The sequence below is a fragment of the Aulonocara sp. 'chitande type north' Nkhata Bay genome, linkage group LG23, assembly GCF_057382095.1.
Source record: "Aulonocara sp. 'chitande type north' Nkhata Bay isolate Kocher_YH1m ecotype deep benthic linkage group LG23, A_spYH_male_GT1.1, whole genome shotgun sequence".
NCBI classification, from domain to species: domain Eukaryota; kingdom Metazoa; phylum Chordata; class Actinopteri; order Cichliformes; family Cichlidae; genus Aulonocara; species Aulonocara sp. 'chitande type north' Nkhata Bay.
In genome coordinates, this window is record NC_141365.1 from 7635396 (window position 1) to 7656620 (window position 21225).

Consider the following 21225-nt stretch of genomic DNA (forward strand, 5'->3'; position numbering starts at 1 on the left):
TTCTTTTGCATTTTAAACATTTAATATGTTTTATGTCTTATTGAGAATTAAACACTGCATTCTTTTTACAGCTTGGGAATTTGGGTTGTAACTTAAACTGATTTTTCTGCATGCCATCAGTAACATGACTAACACTGTCTCTAGTACATCCATGAACATCTGCTTATATGCATATCTGTCTGCTGATTTTTAATGGTTATTGTGGTTCTTAATTTTTTCTTTATCGTGACAACTTTTTGACATGATCGCTAAGGTGGGTTGTTTTGAGAGTTGGATTCTTGAGTGATCTTATTTTGGATCCCTGTCTCAGTCTCATTGCTGCATTGCTGCATTGCTGTTCAGTTGTTGTGATGTCATTACCGCTGGTTTCTCTCTTGAGTTTATTTTCCTTTGCTTTGTACTTTCAGATCTTTTTCTCATCTGTTCAATTCTAACATCTGGCACCTGTAGGCTGTGTGGAGGGTTTTTTTTAGGTATACTCTTTCACAGCCCTGACCTGCCAAAATAACACAGTTTCTGTGTTGAAGTTCCTCAGGATTGCACTGCATAGCTTAAAGTCTGTGTCAAGCTGAAGCCTCATGTAAAGACTTCAATAACTGTATGTTAGAATAATCTCACAACATGATAACTACTCAAAGATCTCATTAAAACTCCTGCCAGTGTTAAATAAAAGTTGATTAAATCTTCTATTTATCCTTTGTGTAATAAAAGCTTTATGAAGCCTGTCCTGTGTGGTCAGTAAACATCAGATTTTATATGTGGTCTAGGATCCTAATTTAGTTATCACTTTCCCACATCTTATGAACTTGCAGCCATGGAATATTATTATTTTCACCCATGTCATGGTGGAGCTCTGTAGATAGTAGATAATGTGTGATAATTTTCCACAAAATATCTTGTTGAAGAGGAAGCTAGGTTGAAAAATGTGACCATAAGCAAGGAGGGAGTATAAAGGTTAGATAGAGAGTTTATCAAAAGGCTTTTTTCAATAATTCACATAGAAACTTGATGTAAAAAAAAACAAAAAAAAACATAAATATATAGTTTTACACTAAAAACCTACAGTTTGCACAAGTGTTAAAGGGTTAGTACGTGTTATTAATCTCTGGCTCTCTCCAGCAGATGGCCCCGCCCATCCCTGAGCCTGGTTCTGCCAGAGGTTTCTTCCTGTTAAAAGGGAGTTTTTCCTTCCCACTGTTGCCAAAGTGCTTGCTCATAGGGGGTCATATGATTGTTGGATTTTTCTCTGTATGTATTATTGTAGACTTTACCTTACAATATAAAGCACTTTGAGGCAACTGTTGTTGTGATTTGGCGCTGTATAAATAAAAATGAATTTAATTAAATAAATGTGTTTCCCTCTGGACACATAGCATATGTCCGTATGATAGTCATACTCATCCCATATTTTTACATTCCAACTGTTTTTTACTGTTATTACACCACATGAAATACACAAATCTCTTTCTAACAGCACATTGTGTGTTCCAGTTATTACCCCTTTAAAGCACTTTGTGATTCTTTTTGAAACACCCTGTAAAGGTAGTGTCCAATATTTTGTTATGACCTGAGTTTGTACTGATGAACTTATACTTTCATGTTTAAACGGGATGGATACCAAAAATTCTTTAGATGAGTCCATCACAGTGTGCCAATGAAGCACACCACAAGATGGTGCTAATTTGAGAGGAAAATAGTGGGGACAGGTAGTTTATATACAGGTAAGTGACATAGATATAGATGAGCCTGATCAACTGCGATGTAACTGATCTATGGAGTGCATTGGGTCTGTTATAAAGCAGCTTGTAAGCCAGCAGGTCTGATCTCACAGATGAAGACTTAAATTGAAACACTTGGCTTTGGTTCAGATTGATGCTGCCATAATAAAATAGATAACACACAAAACCCAGAAAAAGTCCTACATTTCCAGTTTGTTCACCTCAAAAACTTCAGGAGCTGTACAAGTCTTTGTTAAGGTCCTTCTTCAGTTGTAATGAACCCCATACCAAAGTGGCCACTAGTGATTAAAGTGTGCTGAAGTATGAACCAACTGATTTTATTATAAGTTAGGTGTTAGTTATTTTCTCAAACCATAAAACTCTGAGTCAATACAGCACCAACATGCACAAACCCAGGACCTCCAATAAGAACACTGCAGCCACCATTAATACACCTTTCAATCATGTGGAAAGTCAAGTGTGAAAAAAGGTAGGGTCACCAACGTCCTCAGCGCAGGTGAAATCAATCCCTCAGTACAATATGGTATTTACCCTGTAACATTTAGTGTTTGTGACTCACTGACATTTCTGTCAAATAGTCAATTTTACTACCAGGTCGCTTCATTCAGAATCAACTGACTCAATATCTGTGCAGCAGTGATAATGCGAGACAATGAAATTCTCACTGTATGAAAGTAACGAAAAAAAGCTTCAGTGCTTCTTTTATTGCCCTTCTTTATGAGAGGAAAGGTGATAATACCTTCCTACAGTTGAAAGTGACACCGCAGCAGATGATTCTGGAAAACAAACTATTAATGTAATTGGATTTCTATTTCATGCCACAACCTGCTGATATGTAACCCACAGGTGAGCTATGAACATCATGCTGCTGTGATAAATTCTGCTTCTTATCAAGCTGTTGCCCAGCATGAACATTTATATTTTAAAAAGCTCTATAAATAAAGATTATGAGCTATATTGGATCATCAGTGTTAATTTATTGTAATGTTTAAAATAATTCAATTTGTGTCAGTTGTGTCTTCAGTTTAAGAACTGCTGCACTGCCGGTCTTTAGGTTTATGAATAATGAATTTAACTTCAGTCACAGAAAGCTTTAATAAAGGAAGGAGTTACAATGGATCATCTCTGCAGCTGGAAAAAGAGATATCAGTGGACAAGATGAGCAATTAATCTCAATGTGACAAGCTTTTCTTATTACCCTATATGTCTTTTAATAAAATCCAGACTTGGTAATAAAGTCTTATCATTATTATTATTATTGTTTATATACTGTAGCCTGTATGAAATATCATTGTAAGTATCTAAAATGTGCTTATGAAATCCTTATAAAATCTGTCATATCATTCATTTACCTCATGATGTGTAAGAAATGCGATTAGAAAAAGATACAGGTCATCTTTTTTTATTACCATTTTTACATTTTATGCACTCACCGGACACATTTAACATATTGGAAACCCTCTTTCCTCAGGGATTTTGCTCCATGTTGTCACTATAGCATTGCACAGTTGCTGCAGATTTGTCAGCTGCACACCCATCATTGCAAATCTCCACCACATCACAAAGGTGCTCTAATGGATGGAGATCTGGTGACTGTGGAGGCCATTTGAGTACAGTTCAAAAAAACAGTTTGAGATGATCTGAGTTTTGTGGAATGGCATATTATCCTGTCGGAAGCAGCCATCAGAAGAAGGCTACACTCTGGGCATAAATGGATGGACATGGTCATAAGAAATACTTAGGTAGGCTCTGCTGTTTAACTGATGCTTAATTAATACTAAGGGGTCCAAAGTGTGCCAAGAAAATATCACACATACTGTTACACAACCAACAGCAGCTTGAGTTGTTGATACAAGGCCAGCTGGAGCTATGCTTTCATGCTGTTTATGCCAAATTCTGACACTCCAATATCAATGTTGCAACAATAATCAAGACTCATCAATTTTCCAATCTTTGGGGTCCAATTTCGGTGAGCCCAAGTAAAGTGTAGCCTTAATTCTTAGATGACAGGAATTACACTCGGCATGACTGTTGTAACCCATCTGTGTCACAGTTTGACGTGTTTTTCGTAAAGCGATGCTCTTCTGGTTAATCGAGTTGCGCGGAGGGAGGGGGGCTGGAGCTATCATAATCAGAGGGTGAGAGGCAGGGTACACCCCGGACAGATTGCTAGTCTGTCGCAAGGCTAACACGAAGAGACTGTTTATACTCATATTCACACCACCTATGGGGAATTTAGAATCAGCAGTTAACCTAACCACGCTAATTGCACGTCTTTGAACTGTGGAAAGAAGCCAGAGAGATCTCACACAAACACGAGGAGGACATTCAAACACACACACAGAAAGGCCCCGGCCAGATTGTGAAGTCAAAGTCAGCACCTTCTTGCTGCAAGGCAACAGTGCTAACAACCGCACCACCATGCATTATACATTTAAAGTCACTTGAATCAACTTTATGCTTCATATCTACATGCTTAAATGCATTACACTCCTGCCATGTGAGTAGTTGATTAGATGTGTATGTAAACGAGCACCTGAACAGGTGGAGAGAATGAAGTAGTTAGCAAGTGTATATTTACACAGAGCAAACAGAGATGTAATTAAGAATATTAACTATGGCTGCACTTCAGGGCTGAGGTATTTAGCGTGCCTGTCCACTCAAATGTAAACGAGTTATTGTTTATGGTGCTTTGTTGCCCCTGTATCACTAGTGAAAGGGAACATCTGATGTAATGGCCTAAAGAAATGGTAAAGGTCTAAAACGTCTGAGGTGGAAGAATACGTCTGTGCAGGGAAAAGTGTAATCAGGCTTACAAGTAAACACCTGTGAGGTGCATGTGTCAGTAATATCAGTGTACGTCAGCTATATTGTTTCATTTTGTTTCTCGTGTTTCTTTTCTGTCACTTGACCCCACCCTTCTGCTTCCAACTCAGAGCTGTTCGGAGGGCCTGACTTCTGTCACAGGCTGATAAATGAGAGCCAGCACCAGATCGTTCCTCTGTATTCACTATGTGGCAGTTCTGTTGTTACAGGGTCACCTAATTTCATTTCATGCTCAAAAGAAAAGGCGGTGAAAGGACCTTATGAAATGAAAGCAGTACGACGGTCATACTCTGAGCAAACCGGTTCAAAAATTTGAGTAGGGTTTTTTTTCTGGTTTCCTTTCAAAGCTCACTTCTGTTCAGTCTTTCATTTTAAATAAAGGGATTCTAAAAAAGCTTTGCCATTTTGTCTCGTCAAACTTTCGCCTGCCTGGCCTGTTGTGTCTGTAGTTTGTGCTGGTGTCACAAAATTGGTTTGATTGGTGGCTACAGTTACTGCTATTATGTTCACAAAAGCATAGTGTGCACATTTCATTTCAGAGTTGGCAGTCAGAGTCTAAAATATCGCCTCTTATTTACAGTGACCTCACTCTTACATAATCGAGATGCTGTTTAAATGCCATCCACTGTAAATATCAAATGGCTTACCGTCACAATCCCGAGCACAATAAAAAAAACAGCTGAATTACTTCATTACTGATGTGCAGAATACGCAATCCTTCATAAATTATAAATGCCACAGTTAATCAAGTAGGACTTTGCTCATTAATTTAGTGGCTCTGCCTAATGTCACAAAGTAGAACAAACTAATGGGACTGGGTAAAGTGCTCAGCAAATCATTAGAATCTTCACCTTTGATGATTGACGTCATCTCAATGGAAAAAAAACGGCACAAAGACGTCAACATGTAGCAAACAGAGGTGATTGTTTGTCACGGACAGCATTTATTTCATGGTGCTGGACTTGCCATGAACTTGACTTAATTACAAGCTGCCTGTTGCTATGACGATGACATGGTTTGTTCTGCTGTGTTGGTGCAGTGCCAACATGTTTCCGCTCAGAGCTGTGTTCGCTGCTCAGCAGCTTCTGTCACTGGCAAACAATCAAACGTGCGAGGAAGACAAAAGCACAAAAAACATTAGTGTGACACCCACAAAATTGATTATGAACACAAAAGTAAAAATCTTAAGTCTCACGTGAGACTGAAAACTAAGAAGTTGGGTGGAAATTTAATGGTATGAACTTTGCTCCTCTGCTTTTTCTTCCAACACCACTATCAGGTTTGTTTTGTTTTAAATGACTTTGTTCCATACTTATCCCTGGGTCTGTTATTTTGAGTTGTAAAGAGTGTGGTACACTGGCAGGTATGACTGCATGTAATGTCGATTTTAGTGCCAATTCTAGGTACTGTAGCTAGTTAACAGCAACAGACTTTTTTCAGGGATCAGCATTGTTGTCTGTTTTGCTATTGTCTGGTATTCATGCATGGTAACTATCACCCTCACTTTAGTAGAAGTTTTTAATGTGTGGCTAAAACGGCAAGAAGCTGTAAATATAAAAGCAAAATACAGCAGCGAGTTCGACAACCATGTTCAAATTTTGACATCTTCCTTTCTGGTGAATGCACAACCTGTGAAATTTTAAGATACTACTGCCCTGCTGAGTATTACACACTACTCAACTAAGCAGTCTAGATGTACAGTGTTTACTGCATTGCTTCTGTCTGAAAGTATTTCATTTCAGTTTTCACCCAAATTCAGAAAGATTTCATCATTGAGGGAAAGAAGTGCACCGACACAAGTTCAAACCAAAACTTTTATTTTCTTCTTGAATATCCATTCATTCAGTAGTTGCAAACATCCTCAGTTATAAAGATCACTGCATTTAGCAATGACAGTGCAATCGGTGGCTCTGTGCAGTCAACAGCAATTACTGTAGCTTGTGTTCATGTTAATTCAGCCCTGTGATCTACTCGCAGCCAAACAATACATGCTTGCTTAGGTTTTCGTTAAGGTGCTGCCTTAATAAAGGACTATGTGTTTAAAGTGCAATTATTCTAGTTCAGCATTTACTACTTGTTCTTCAGCTCTGAGGATGCGATTGTGAGGTCTTAATGACATTGTGCAGAGGGTTGCTCACCAAGCAACCAATCAGATATAGGCAGGTACAATAAAAACTGTGAATCTTGGATATTTTTTTTTCTGCCTGCCATGCAGCTCATCCCATTTCTCTCTCAGTAATGAATATTTTCACCCTGGCATCAGGATCACAGCGGGGTCCAAAGCATGATTCACTCACACATGTAAACAAGATCATTTATGTTAGACTCTCTGATCTGAGTGATGATCAAGCCGCTATTAATTCTTGCAGTTTTCCGGGTACAGATGTGCTAACAGTCACTCGTGATAGCTGAATGACTCAAAACGAAAGGAAAACCACCCTTATAAAGATGTCATCCTTAATTTTACACAGCCTTGTTATTCTCTCTGGCAATTCTGCAAATGAGTGCATCTTGTCTCTGAGTGTTTTTTGCTTTTTTTTAAATGTGATGAATGAAATCTGGCTGCTAGGCGACAGTCAAATCTGAAATTGCATCCCCCTCCTGCTCTCAGTCTTCCTACTTTAAATCGCCTTTGTGGCGTTCACGGGGATGCTGTTGCTGCTCTTCCTCTTTGTCAAACTCGCTATAGTGCTTTTTGTCTTCCCAGTTCCACCCACTGCTTCATCCTTGTTTTCACGAAAACAGTAGACTCCGTAGAGGCGGAATTTTTTATCAGGGAAGCCAAGGTTTCGGACTCCTGGCTGGGATCCTCCACAGCGAGAACGGGGGTTGACTATGGGGTACCGAATGCTGCCATCCTCAAGCCAGCCTGCTTCACAGCGGTCCAGGAGTTGAAACTTCCACGCTGCATAAAGCTGACCCACTTTGGCCGCCACTGAACCGTCTCGAATGCACGCCTTAATCGCCTCCGCATAGTTCACCTTCTTGAAGCGCTTGAGGAAATACACTTTGCCTAAGGCGGAAAAAAAGAGAGAGGCGAAGGAAAGTTGTTTGTTGTAAGAACATGTTAAAAGGTGAAGGAAAACAGAGTCAGTGCATTGTTCAGGGGGGCAGAAGAGAAGCGAATGAGAGAAGGAAGCCCCAGAGACAAGCTAAGCCCTGAGGGTAGATATTCACAGTTTTCCTGGCCTCTCTGCCTGATTGTGTTCAGAATATCAAGTCATTCCAACAACCGTCTGGGCTGCTGCTCAAAAAATCGAAAGGCAATACTGTATCAGCAGGCAGAAGTCTAAAATTACTCTTAAAATGCTTCAATTTTTGCTTTCTTCATACCTCTGAGGAGACTTTTCGCCTGGCAGTATATTAAAGTATATCGGTATCCTGATAAGCTAACTAGTTTGAACTGAGCTGAATCACAAGTACCTTCACCTAAGAAAGCAGCACAGAATAAACAATCTAACCAAGAATAAACGTCTGCTGGTTTCTAAAGCCAACGGTTTATGAAAATCATCTCAGCGAGCAAAGCTTTGCAGTTGGCTCAGTTATTGATTTTATGCTTGTTTATGTGACTGGTGGCTATTAGAGAGGCAGAATATTGTCTCATATTTCCCCAGTGGACTTTCAGTAAATGCATTTCAGCTGGACCGAGACACAGCATCGGTCACAACCGCTGCTCAAACCTCCTGCCCACAACAGACTGTCCACAGTAATTAACACACAAGGGAAGCCATGAGCAATTGTTTAAGGTTTCTGTCAAACCACCTTTTTCTCACTAAGGAAAGGCACTGGTTATTTTAAAACAGTTTGTGATTCAATAAAATCATTTTTAACTGTTTTTAAAACTTCTTAAACACGGATGCAGACTCAAACCACAGCAGTTGAACAGTTCAACAAGCCGAACTTCTTCTCACTAAGAGTTAAATGTGAAGCTCAGTATCTATGACTCTTTAGGGGCTACATACCAGCATAAACTCTAGAAGGTTGTACTATTCCTTGGCAGGTACATTTAACTTCTAGTCTTTCTGTCTGCCTATTCCCCCAACAAGAAATATTTTGCCAGTTGCAAATCTGAGTATAGCAGTTTATTCTTATAATAATCAACGTGGGCTTTTTATATACTGTCTACTCTGAGCCAAGGTGTCTTTCTGGAATAACTTTTGACTACACATACCTTTCCTCCAGTAAAACTCTTTTACTTTTCTTTTTTTTTTTTTTGTTTAGGCTTGTGAACATGAAGGTAGCATGTGCAGACTCTCTGTGGGAATGTGATGTAAATCAAAGAACAGGGAGATGAAAGGCAAGGCTTTCTACCCAGAGGACACTGTGGCCCTAGCAGGGCTGAATCAACATACCCTGATTTAAAACCAATGGCCTAAGGCCTCAAAGATCACAGGGAGAGATCAGAGATCTCATTTCCCCCTGGTCTACCACTCATGAAACATCCTATTTTTAAAAGTAGCAGCATGACAAAGTAGCACTTGAAAGCTTTTGTTCTTTCTTAATATCATGTCACAGATACTTGATAGCACTTCTTATTTGTTGTATTGTCATGTATGTCATGTATCTCCATCTCTCACCGTTGAGCTTGGAAGTGAAGCAGAAAGCATCATAACGCTCATCTTCTTTGTGCCTATAGCCGTAGTTTCGAACACCAGCTGGGGTGTCCTTACGTCCGCACTCGTCCCTGGGATGAGAGATAGGGTACTGAACTGAGCCGTCCTCCAGCCATCCAGCATTACACCAGTCTAGTCCCTCCAGCCATGCCTGCAGAAGAAGATAATGTAGGTCAGTGGGTCGATCTAAAGGATTAAAGAAATTATAAAGAGGGGAACAAATTCAGTTTATCTCTTGTGACATAACTCCATTGCACTTGACTTTACTCCATAAAGCCTCTAAGAGTTGGAGGACTGACCTGCAGTAAAATTCCTGATCTCCATATTCTTAATTCCAGACTTACTACTGCTCTAAAAAGTTAATGACATCAGTAAGTAAGCATATTGTAATAACTAAAAAAGTACCTGTAGACTAATGTACTATGGATGGTGTTATCTCTATGCATCCTAACTAGCAATACCTTCTCAGTATGACATACCGTCCATGTTTAATTCAATTAAAGTATGTGTATTCACCTTGTGCAGTTGAGAATGAGAAGCTAGAATGGCATCCTGCTTTTTGCAAGCATCCTCAGCCTGGTAGTAGTTGAGCTTGTAGCGCCCCTCACGGGGATAGTAGGGAAAGACCACTCCTACAGGCGACAGAATCAAAGTAGGAAGCTGTAAATGTCTTTAGTTTTTCTGAATTTCATACAGACATTAAAATTATAAGATTTATTTTAGGTATTTAGTTATTCCAAAGTTAACAAATTCCTTTGTCGCAGCAATTAAAATTAAATTAAACACCACAGACATATAGAGTCAGGTAAAAAAAAAATGAATAATGAAGAGAGAAAGTGAAGAGATATGTGCTGTCTTGGAAAACACAAGGTGCACCCTTTATGCTTCCATGGGAATTAAAAGCCAAAGTTGCAGCCAGGTGCACTTGATTAACGGATCGTGAGAAAGCGTGAGGAACTCTATAAAAATAGTGTTGGCAGTTTGCTGTACTGGTGCATTCAGATGTGTGTTAACACACTGGGAACAGAAGCGATTGTTACTGTCCATCAGTCTTGAAAGGATAATAACGACATTTCTAAGCAATTTAAAGTCCATGATTGTACAGTGAGAAAGATTATTCACAACTGGAAAACATTCAAGACAGTTGCTGATCTTCCCAGGATTGGAAATCCTAGAAGATTTACCACAAGGTCAGACCCTAAAAGAAAGAAGAAGAAGAAGAAGAAACAAGGAGCTACATCTCAGACTCTACAGGCCTCTGTTAGTATGCTAAATGGGTTGTTTGGAAGGGTCTCCAGGAGAAAGTCTCTAGTGTTAAATTCAAGTCCAAAATGCTGGGGCAGCACCTTGAGATGACTCTGCATAAACAATGAGCTGAAGCAATGCTGTAAAGAAGAGTAACAAGTAATAAGTAAAATGTATAGATCAATCAATTAAAATGCAGTATGACAGTTAACTTAATAAGACAAAAACAAATTTGAAATCATAAATTCAATAAGATAAGTATACCTTTAAATAACAGTATTTAATAATAATATCATTATATAACAGAACAAAAATCTTCATCTTCAAATTCAACAAAGCAAACTAAAAAGTCATTTAAAATGACTTTAAAAAGAGTACATACATATAAGATGGCATTTAGGTCTCACAGTATAACAGTGTGCAATGCGGTGAACTCAAATAAACTGAACATTTCAACAAAATTTCCTACAAATGGCCCAGAGCCTGACCTTCTAAGTCAAGGTTGACAAATCCTGTATCGTCTTCCATGTCGTTAGTGACCTCACACTCGTAGCGTCCATAGTCCTCCAGCGTGACATTTTGGATGATCACCGATGCGTCGCCTGGTCCTGCTTGCTCCAGAAACACACGGCCACGATACGATCCAAACACACGCTGCTGCCTGGAGAGATTTGAAAGACACTCATTGTCCTCAAAACAGCTGCTGTTAGCAAAATGATTGAAAAATGCTCCAACCTGAGAAAATACTTGGATGATAAACTGTGTGTGACAGAGTTTATTATGTCAGTGCATCTTATCAATAAAATTAGCGAAACTAAAGCAAATTTGGAAAAAAAAAATCATGAAATCATAATTAGTTAAAACAAAAGTGCAAGATGAATCAACTGAGAATAACGATGCAGAATTTACTTTCCCAGTGCTACAAAGACGTCCTCGAACTGCAGCGTGTCCGTCACTTTGGTCCATTTAATCCTGATGCGAGCAGGATCGACGTTCTCCGGCTCATGATGGAATCTGCAGGGCAAAGTGATGGAGCCACCCCGATGTGTCACCACTTTACCAGGGGCAGTCTGCACAATCACGGCTCCAGTGTCGTCCTCTGAAAGGAAAGAAGAAGGAGGGAAAATTGGCTCAGTTTATTTCACTGCTACTGATGGAAGATTTTTAGTAATATATTCTTTTATATGCAGGTTTGTGGCTAATATTTCTTTTTCTTATTACTAAACAGAAGTCTATTTTGGGAAATATGCGACCCATACTTGTAACTGTAATCATGAAATTCAGTCTCTGAATCTATTTGTGAGGCTTATCTCTCTAAGATGCCTGCAAAAATTGAATCAGCATCAGCTAATAAAGCGTGTGCTGTTTACTTGTGCCATCACATTACTGCTCCGGTAATTGAGCATATCAACAGAGGAGAACGTTTTTTTTCCTATCGAAGGGTCCAGCAAGCAGCACACTCATCTTCCTGTCTGCTCTATCATGACATTACTCACTCTACAATTTTAACCTCCACTTCTGCAGAGAGCGATTCACCAAAATTACCCAAGACTAATGGTAACCACAGTCCTCTTCCTCCAAATGGACAATAACAAGACCTGTTTAGCATTTTTGGCAGACATTTGTTCAGACGCTCTGTGTGCACACGCACCTAGGCAACCAAAGACTCACAACATGTGTGGGGTAAACATTTAAAATGTTTAATGAGCAGCTGCAAAAGGTTTTCTGCTATGTTGTGACCAGATAAAGGCACCTACAATTATCCATGCCAGCCAGCAATTAGTCCTGTCACTACTTACTGGTCTCTGCAAAGTTGTTTATCACCATCACAAATAAAAGCATCAAGTGATGTTTAATCAAAACTTTGAGCGCATTATTTCTCAGCGTTGGAGGTTATGTTGTGACATACTTATGTTAAGCCAAATAACACAAAGTTAACATTTTCATTAGGTTTTAAAAATTTCCAGCAGTGATAGTGTTTTCAGATCCAAGGGGTTCATCAGTCACTTTTAAAAAGGGTCACACTGTTTACTCTGGGGATCTGCAAATGTTTTAACCCTCCTGCTGTTTCATCTTCACTTCACCTTTTCTTAAATTAACATTGTTTGGCTGCTTTATGCTTCTAAATCATAATTTAATGTGGACTTTCATTCAAGTCAGTTTTATTTAAATAGTGGCAAATCACAACACTTGCCTCAAGGCGCTTTGTATTGTAAGGTAAAGAGCCTACAATAATACAGAGAAAACCACAGCAGTCAGATGACCCACTATTAGTAAGCACTTGGTAACAGTGGGAAGGAAAAACTCGCTTTTAACAGGAAGAATAGGCAGAACCAGCCATGGAAGCATGGCTTTTCATCTGTTGAAATCTGCTTCAACCTGTTGGGGATGAGGGAAAGGAGACAGTACAGGCAATACTGTGGAAGAGAGCCAGAAATTAATAATGACAAATGATTAAATGCACAGTGTTTTATAAACATACACAGAGTTAAAAGAGGTGAGTGAGGAAAAAACAGTGCATCATGGGAAGCCCCCAGCAGCACCATAACTAAGGGAGGAATCAGGGTCACCTGATGCAGCCTTAACTATTTGTTTTATCAAAATGGAAAGTATTAGGCCTACTCTATAAAAAGTGGTGAGGGTGTCTATCTCCTGAATCCAAATTGGGAGCTGGTTCCACAGAAAGTTGAAGGCTCTGCCTCCCATTCTGCTTCTAATTACAGAGGAATCACAAGAAAACCCGCAATCTGAGAGCAAAGTGCTCTGATGGAGTGATATGGTGCCGTGAGGTCTTTAAGATAAGATGATTATTGATCATTCAACACCCTGTATGTGAGGAGAAGGATTTAACAGAGAGCCAATGAAGAGACTAATATGGAAGAAATATGCTATCTCTTTCTAGTCCTGTCAGTACTCTCACTGCAATATTTTGGCTAAACTGAAGGCCTTTCAAGGATTTTTTAGGACAGCCTGATAATAGTAAATTACAAAAGTACAGCCTAGAAATAAATAAATTCATGAACTAGTTTCAGCATCACCCTGAGAAAAGTTTTTAATCTTAAAGACATTGTGCAAACGCAAAAGTAGTCCTACACATCCTGGTCAGAAACAACTCCATGGTTACTGACAGTGCTACAGCAGACCAAGGTAATGCCATCCAGAGCAAGCATCTAGTTAGACACCATGTTTCTAGGTTTTTTGGGGATGAGTTCATAACCTAGGTTTCATCTGAATTCAGAAGCAGGAAACAGGTCACCCAGATCTTTAAATATTTAGGACATTTTTGTAGTTCAATGATTTGCTTTGTGTAGTATGGCTTCATTGATCGATAAAGCTGAGTATCATCTGCATAACAATGAAAATGTATGTTATGCCTTTGAATGATACTTTCTAAGGGAAGCATGTTTAATGAAAATAGAATTGGTTCCAGTATCGAATCCTGTGGAAGTACATAATTACACCTTTAACACGTAACCTCTAATACCTGTAAAACATTATGGTCAATGATGTGGTGAGTGATACCTGCACTGAGGTCTAACAGGAAAAGCACAGAGATGAGTCCACTGTCAGATTCCATAAGAAGATCATTTGTAAACTTCACTAATGCTGTTTCTGTGCTGTGATGAACTGAAAAAGCCTGACTGAAATTCTTCAAATAAACCACTCCTCTGGAGATGATCAGATTTTAGGCCTACAGAGGATTTCAACATTAACTATTTCATTCATCTTCTAGTCTAAACACAGTGTAGAAAAAGAGTAGAAAGCAAGTGTGTGACTCAAGTGAGCCAGTACCCGACTGACTTAAGTTTTCCATCATGTTTTAAAATGTCCAGTCTAGAAACAACCTAAAAGGAATAGGAATTGATGAAACATAAAGTACATCATATTTCAGTTTTAGGATTTTGCATGTCAGGACAGAAAAAAAGAAACATTTTGTCCTTAACAGGCCTAAAGATTATGTAAATAAAACCTCAGATGAACAACAAAATGTGGCATATTGCATTTAAAAATAGTCATTAATCGTTTATTTGTTTGTTTAAATGCAAAAGCAATGTGTGAAAAACTATTCACCGTTACTGCTTCCATGGGAACTGAGTGGGAAAGTCACAACCAGGCGCTGCTAATAAAATGCACTTGATTAAATGGTCATCAAAACGTTTGAGCATCTCTATAAAATCAAATCTTGGCAGCTTGCTGGTCTGGAACATTCAGGTGTGTGTTAACGAAATGCCAAGAACGGAAGACAGAGAAACAATTGTTACCACCTATCAGTCGGGGAAGAATAATAAGGCCATTGCCAAGCAATTTGAAGTCCATCATTCTGCAGTGACAAAGATTATTCAGAAGTAGAAAACAATCAAGCCAGATGCCAATCTTCCCAGGAGTGGACATCCCAGCAAATTCACCCCAAAGTCAGAATGTGCAAAACAAAAGATACATCTCAAACTCTGCAGGCTTCAGTTTGCATGTCAAATGTAAAATTTGTGAAAGGGCGAACTGAACAGTTACAGCCTATTTGGAAGGTTTGCAAGGGGAAAACCACTTTTCTCTAAAAAGAGCATTGCATCATGGCTTAGGTTTGCAGGGCTGCATGTGAACAGACTGCAAGAACAATGTCCTTTGAACAGACAAGACCAAAGTGGAGATGTCTGGCCATAATCCACAGTGCCACACTTAGTGAAAACGAGAGTATCAAAGTGTTTTAGGGCAACACAGTGGTTAGCACCCTCACCTCACAGCAAGAAAGGTCACCAGTGGTCTTTCTGTGTGGATCTCTCTTAGGGGCTTCTCCTCAGGTACTCTGGCTTCCTCCCACAATCCAAGGACATGCTTGTTAGCTTAATTTGTCATTTTATTTTGCCCGTAGGTATCAGTGTGAGCCTGAATGATTGTCCACCTCTCTGTGTTAGCACTGCAACAGACAGCAACCTTTTCAGGGTGTACCCTCACTTTCACCCCATGACTGCTGTCATGAACTGAGAGTGAGTGTGCTTCACGAACCTGTACCTATTTGTATCTAGAAGCTGATAAATTCACGAAGTACCAGCATGTCTGTAACACATAAACTACATGAATAAATAAAATTATAAACGTTATGTTGAACAACAGCAAGAATTCAATTATTTTAAACTGTTTTATTTCAAGAGAAAATAGATCTTTTTAGCTTTTACTCTGAAGGTAATATAGACAACCAGAAGTACTGCAGTCAATAGTTTAATCTTTGACATTCTCTATTTTTCTGACAAGACAAACGTTTATCTCGGTCCTCAGGTGGGCAGTGTTTAATTGGGTGCTCACAGTTCTGATAATGAACAAAAGTGAAAGCTTTGCTTGTGAAGATTATCATTGTTACAAAATGGCCAAGGCGGTTTTGTCTGCACAGCCCAATGTCACGGAAATGAATGAATAAAATCGCAATTGCCAAGAAATTCTGCACAAAATACTGTGGGATGTGGAATATATTATATATTAATGTGAATACAGGTGCACTGAGTTTGGAGAGTTAGTGGAGAGCTCCGGATCCCAAAGCCCATAAAAAGTTAAAGAAGTCTATTTTGCTTGGACTCTAAGATAACCCAGCTGAGGTTAATAAAGCTGTTCAGATTTTTCCAGTAACTTTTCCACCAACTTTTTATTACTATCTTAGTAAAAAAAAAAAAAAAAAAAATCCTGAAGAAACTCTACATATCATTCATGTTATTGAGCAGATAAATGCAAATCAAGATCTCCTCACCTTGGAGAAGTGTAATTGTTCATACAAATGAAAGTGTTAACTGGTCTTACCAAGAACATGCACCACTTTCCTCCTTCCTTTCTCTATGCCAGCAGGCGAGGAAGATACCGAGAGAGCAGAAGTCAGGATAAATGCCACAAAGATCAGAGGCTGGAGCTCCTTTGAGAACTGCAAGAAAGGACAGCTCATACATGACAACCAGCGCAATCGGAAACAACTTAGTAGAACTTGCTGGCAGTGCCTTGTAGTAGTTGAGCTTGACAGTGTCAACTTTGATACATCCTAAACAAGTAGGATAAAATCAACATTTCCTAGCACTTTCCAGCAATAATAAAACTCAACCAGAAAATGCATATATTGCCTGTTTAAATGCTCTGCACTGAAGCTGGTAACCAAATGGCTGAAAACAGACAATCAATTATATTAATCAATTTTTTAGCTCACAGTCACAGCACAAAAGAGAAGCATAGTTCTCACAGCATAGTTTAAACTTATAGCTTGTTTGCTATTTTTTATCTGCACTGCCATGTGTCTCAATTAAGAACTGGAAGTATTTTAAAGATTTTTTTTTCAGTGAAAAGTCCTGGATCAGAGGCAGCCAGCTAGTAAACAAAAGACTACACACAGGAACAACACAAACATCATGGCAGCTACTGAAGAAAAACATAAATGTGGTATTTGTTGTTGTTATCATACACATTAGACATAAGGACTGTTATTACCTGTTCTCTGGCAGGTACCACAAAAGGGTAACTTTGCTAAAAATAAATAAATAAACACAATTCTCCCTGAATGCTATTGTTGCACAGGAGAGTGTGTAATGCATGGACAGAGCCAGCATGTGACACCAGTGTTTCTGCTGCATCAATATATCCATGATTGGTCGAGGGGATGGTGCAATGCAAACCACTCTGCATATGCAGAGGTCAGAGTTTCACTTCATTGTGTATGGAATAAAATCATTATAATAGTCATCTTAAAGGTGTCAAGGCAAATGCTGCCACTGCATGCACTGCTAGAGGTCTGCAATGTCAGCGTCACCTGTGAATAATCACTTCCTATGAAACAGCTCTGGTGCACCACATAAATTCTGAACATGAATTCAGGCCTCAGTGAAGCAGAGTAACTAAAGCAGCAGCTATTGTACATGCACATTGCACACTATAAACAGCCCTGCTGCATCATTTCTCTCAAGGTTAGTCCAATGATCATCCCTGCAGCTGCACGGTAACGTAGCACACAGAACTGCCGAGCAGAGCCATACTATCCGAGCATAGAAGTGTATGAACTTACCATGGCTATCACAACAGGATTAATGCCTGGATGATGACGATGTGATGCTGTGAAGCGTTTAACTCCTCAGCAAGGCTAAACGCTGATCTGCAGCAGCACTCACCTCTCTCTTGCACCCCCCACCCCCCACCTTTCTCTCTGTTTCCAGTCCCATTGCTGTTCTCTCACTCTGCAGGGGAACCACCAGTGTTTGTGGGTCGTTCCCGCAGTCCTCCGATGACGCAGCACATATTTGATTGTGCACTGTGCGTGGATACGTCTTCTCTGCATTATAAAGCCAATTAGAGTGTCACTTATTCGACTGTCACATTGATTCAGTTAATGTGGTGAAAGCTTATTTACTTTCAGGCAAACCAATGTTTCTTTTCAAGATCAATATCAATAATAGAAACTGTTTGCATGAAATGCTGACTGAGAATTAAGATTGATTGTTGTATTCAAGACAAATCAAATTCACTTAGATAACTTTATGGCTGAGTAAGAGAAAGGTAATAAAGAGTGCACTTTGAGCTCAAGTTGTTGGGTTTTCTCTTGTTGCATTGAAGGGCCAGTAATTAACATGAATGACATACCATTACACAAGGAATGTGAATTGTTCTTACAGAATTCAGAGCATATCATGAAATATAATTAAATATAATTCAAATATGGCTCCAACTATTTGAAGGTAGAGCTTGGCATCATTAGTTTAAAAACTTTTACAGAGATAGTTGATTATAGTGCAAATGAAAGATTGTGTGGGCTCAAAGACCGGGCCCACAGGTAAAAGCTTTAGGCCTCTCTAAAATTACTGTGCATGATCTAAAGACAAAATTGCAACGGATCAGATGATGGTATAAAACTTCACTTGAAAGCAAAGTTTTTGCCTTTGCTGTCCATTGACTGAATTTTTATTGATGTGAAGGTTATCAGACTGAGGTGCAAAGAAGAAGTTTTGTCCCTCAGACTTGCATGAATTTTCTGTTCATCCAGTGGGATAAATTGGTTAAGAACATGCATAAGTCTGTCATAGGAAGCTCTGTTGTCTCATATTCTCTCCACATATCCTCTGTCAAATTCAAAATTTCAGTATCACCAATTAAGTCCAATTCCGTGTCTCTGTAAGCTAATTCTTTATATTGATTGTAATCGGTGACTGTCCCTTTTAGACCGTCTGCCGAGTAAGCCTTCCCCCTTCTCATGTCCACCCCATCCAAGTTTTCCTAGGGATCTCATCCAAAGTCTTCAGCTTTCTGCTTACTATGCTCAACCACCATCTCCCGTGTCTTGACTCTAGGGGGTCCAGTCAATGTCTCCTGCCTTCATCTGGGATTCTACTCTATGATGTAGCTTCTCATCACAGTCAAACCACCAAAAATACATCAATTCTTAAGTTCAGAGTTTTGTTATAAATTTGTCTCTTTTCTTCCAAAATGACATCGCCTTATTGGAATCAGGGATTTTTCAAGTCTTTTTTAAGCGTGACTTGTGCCCACCCACTCTCTGAAATATCAAAACCGCATCAGTATAAGATGCAAAAATAAATAAATAAATTAAGGAAAGGGGAAATTTGTACACAAACAACTAAATAATTATTTATGGGGAAAATTGAAGGTTGACAGCATTAACACTGACAGCTTGCTTTCAGGCCATGAGCCAACAGCTGGCTGTTACCAAAAGCATTAACAGGCTGTTTGATGCATTTTTTTAACCCGCTCTTCAATGCTGTATTATCCTCAAATGAACAAAATATTCTCTGCCCTGTATCCATGGAATTTTAACAAGGTTTTTGCATGCAAGTTATTCGTTTTCGGGGACCTCAGAGCAGAGAAGAGAAAAATGATCCTCCTACAAATCTATTAAAATCTGGAAAACACACTCCAGGCATTCTTTTTCTGATACTGTTAAAACACTAAGGGTTTTGTCTAAGATTAACTGTTACCTAGAGGGGAGGTAATTTTCTCTAATGAAATTGAACAACCATTGGCCAAAAATGTCCATCAGCATTGATTCAGTGACTTAGATTTTGTGGATTTAAAACCTACTTTCTGAAACCAATTTCAAGAAAATCAGTACTATCAAAGTTAGGAGTCACCTGTTTTCTTTGCATCTAGTATGGCAGGGATGGCTATGGCAGATATCGCTAAGTTAAAATTCAAGTTCATAGTCAAAGCATATGTTAGTTAACTGATGCCTTTTCATGTATGCAGCATGTTACCAACCACTGTCTCATAAATAGTCAGAGAGCTTGAGTCATGAGAACAAATAGAGCCTATTTGTTTGTGTTCATATTAAATGCATGGACCAAATAACAAGTGGACCATGTTCAGATTAGGGAAACACATGCTGATCATGTACTTGATGTGTTTTGACTCAGCATGGTAATATTTGTGTAGCTCTATGTAAACTGTGAAACTTTCCTTTTATCATAAGCCATGCATTAATTGGTTATTTAACTTAAGTTGTGCCATGCATTCATGAAATCTTATACATTTATATTTATATTTTATCACGATACCTCACTGGAAGTCCTTCCACCCCTGCAGTGTGGATTGCTTAGTTGTATTTTTCACTGCTCCACACCTCTCCTGGGCCTCCTGCACAGCCGAGCAGACATCTGCAGCAAAGATCCCCTGTGACGCCCATCATGGGATTAGAGAGCTGTTTGGAGTATCCGCATTTGATTTAAAGCCTGTGTCATACACACAGAATGCACCGAATGTGCAAGCAGGAACGATGTCACACTTCAGCATGTAAAAAAGCTGCTGAGCGAGAGCGAATTAAATGAGTTTGCCTCTCTCCCTATCTGCTGGCCTATTGCTTAGCAAAGTACGAGGGATAATTACTTGTGAGTGGGCTACAGTTATTGATGGGGTGGGGATGGAAAGAAAGGTTACACTGCTGTTTCAAAAAGCTTTATCTAGCCACATAAATAACTCCTTCATCTCTGTCAAGAAACACTGTTCGTTGTGCTCATGTGACTGAACTGCATTCAAAGCATCGAGTTATTGAAAATATTTGGCAGATCGTTTTGTGAATTCCATTACATGCTGAAGCGATAATTATTCTTAAGCCTCTCATTCTGAGAACCCACAGTTATAACACTGGCAGGGATCTCAACAATGGTCTTTCTTCTAATTAAATGTCAGCAAACCTCCTCCAGTGAGCCCGGTGGTCACTGAAGTGTGTTTGTTTCCCCTAAACAAAAACAACACAAATCATAAGTCATTCATTTGATGTCTTTGTAAAAGACAATGATGAGAGTAGACTATTTACTGAGCCGCCCACACACTTCCAACACACAGCAGCATCAATCAGCAGAAAGGAAACAAAGGGGATCAAGGAACATAAACAGATATGGAATGAAAAGCTGGCAATTTGGGCACCGAGGATCAGACAGAATGCAGAACAGTAGAGGCGTGTCTCGTGTTCCTGCTATTCTGAGGGAACGAATGTCTTTTTAAAACTAGTTGTGTATATTCACCAGAGTGACTGAGTGACAACAGCTGTCGGCACATCCTTGCCACTCAGTCCCTGAGTAATGATCTGCCCTGGCTCCAGTGATGCTGGGTGGGAAAAGGTGAGCATATAGAGTCTCAGTTATATAGCATACTGCAAGATGTCAGTTAGCTCAGTGTGACATCTCACTTTTGTGCGAAAATATAATAAAAAGTTTTTCTGTACTTTGAAACATGTATAAAGTTGATCAGATCATCAGTTGATCTCATAAAAGAGCCAAACTGCAAAACATGAGTTAAATTACTGGTGTTCTTTTCACCATAATGGCTTTATTTGG

General features: G+C 39.2%; 1 protein-coding gene across 1 annotated transcript; it reads right to left on the minus strand.

Annotated features, from left to right (window-relative positions):
* Positions 1-6361: 6361 nt before the first annotated feature.
* Positions 6362-17575, minus strand: hapln4 (hyaluronan and proteoglycan link protein 4). The gene is made up of 7 exons (XM_086283525.1): positions 17451-17575; positions 16208-16325; positions 11333-11522; positions 10912-11084; positions 9695-9810; positions 9143-9329; positions 6362-7578 (listed from the first exon to the last, which is right to left on the minus strand). Exons 1-7 carry the CDS (start codon positions 17451-17453, stop codon positions 7187-7189), a joined length of 1179 nt encoding a protein of 392 aa, XP_086139651.1. The 5' UTR covers positions 17454-17575; the 3' UTR covers positions 6362-7186.
* Positions 17576-21225: the final 3650 nt, after the last annotated feature.

Bases quoted from the DNA above. Each gene is read 5' to 3' on its own strand.
- hapln4 (XM_086283525.1), bottom strand. The intron at 9,811-10,911 runs GTCAGGCTCTGG...TGTCGCCTGTAG, and splicing joins TGTCAACCTTGACTTAGAAG to GAGTGGTCTTTCCCTACTAT. The intron at 7,579-9,142 runs GTGAGAGATGGA...TTTCCGCCTTAG, and splicing joins CTTCACTTCCAAGCTCAACG to GCAAAGTGTATTTCCTCAAG.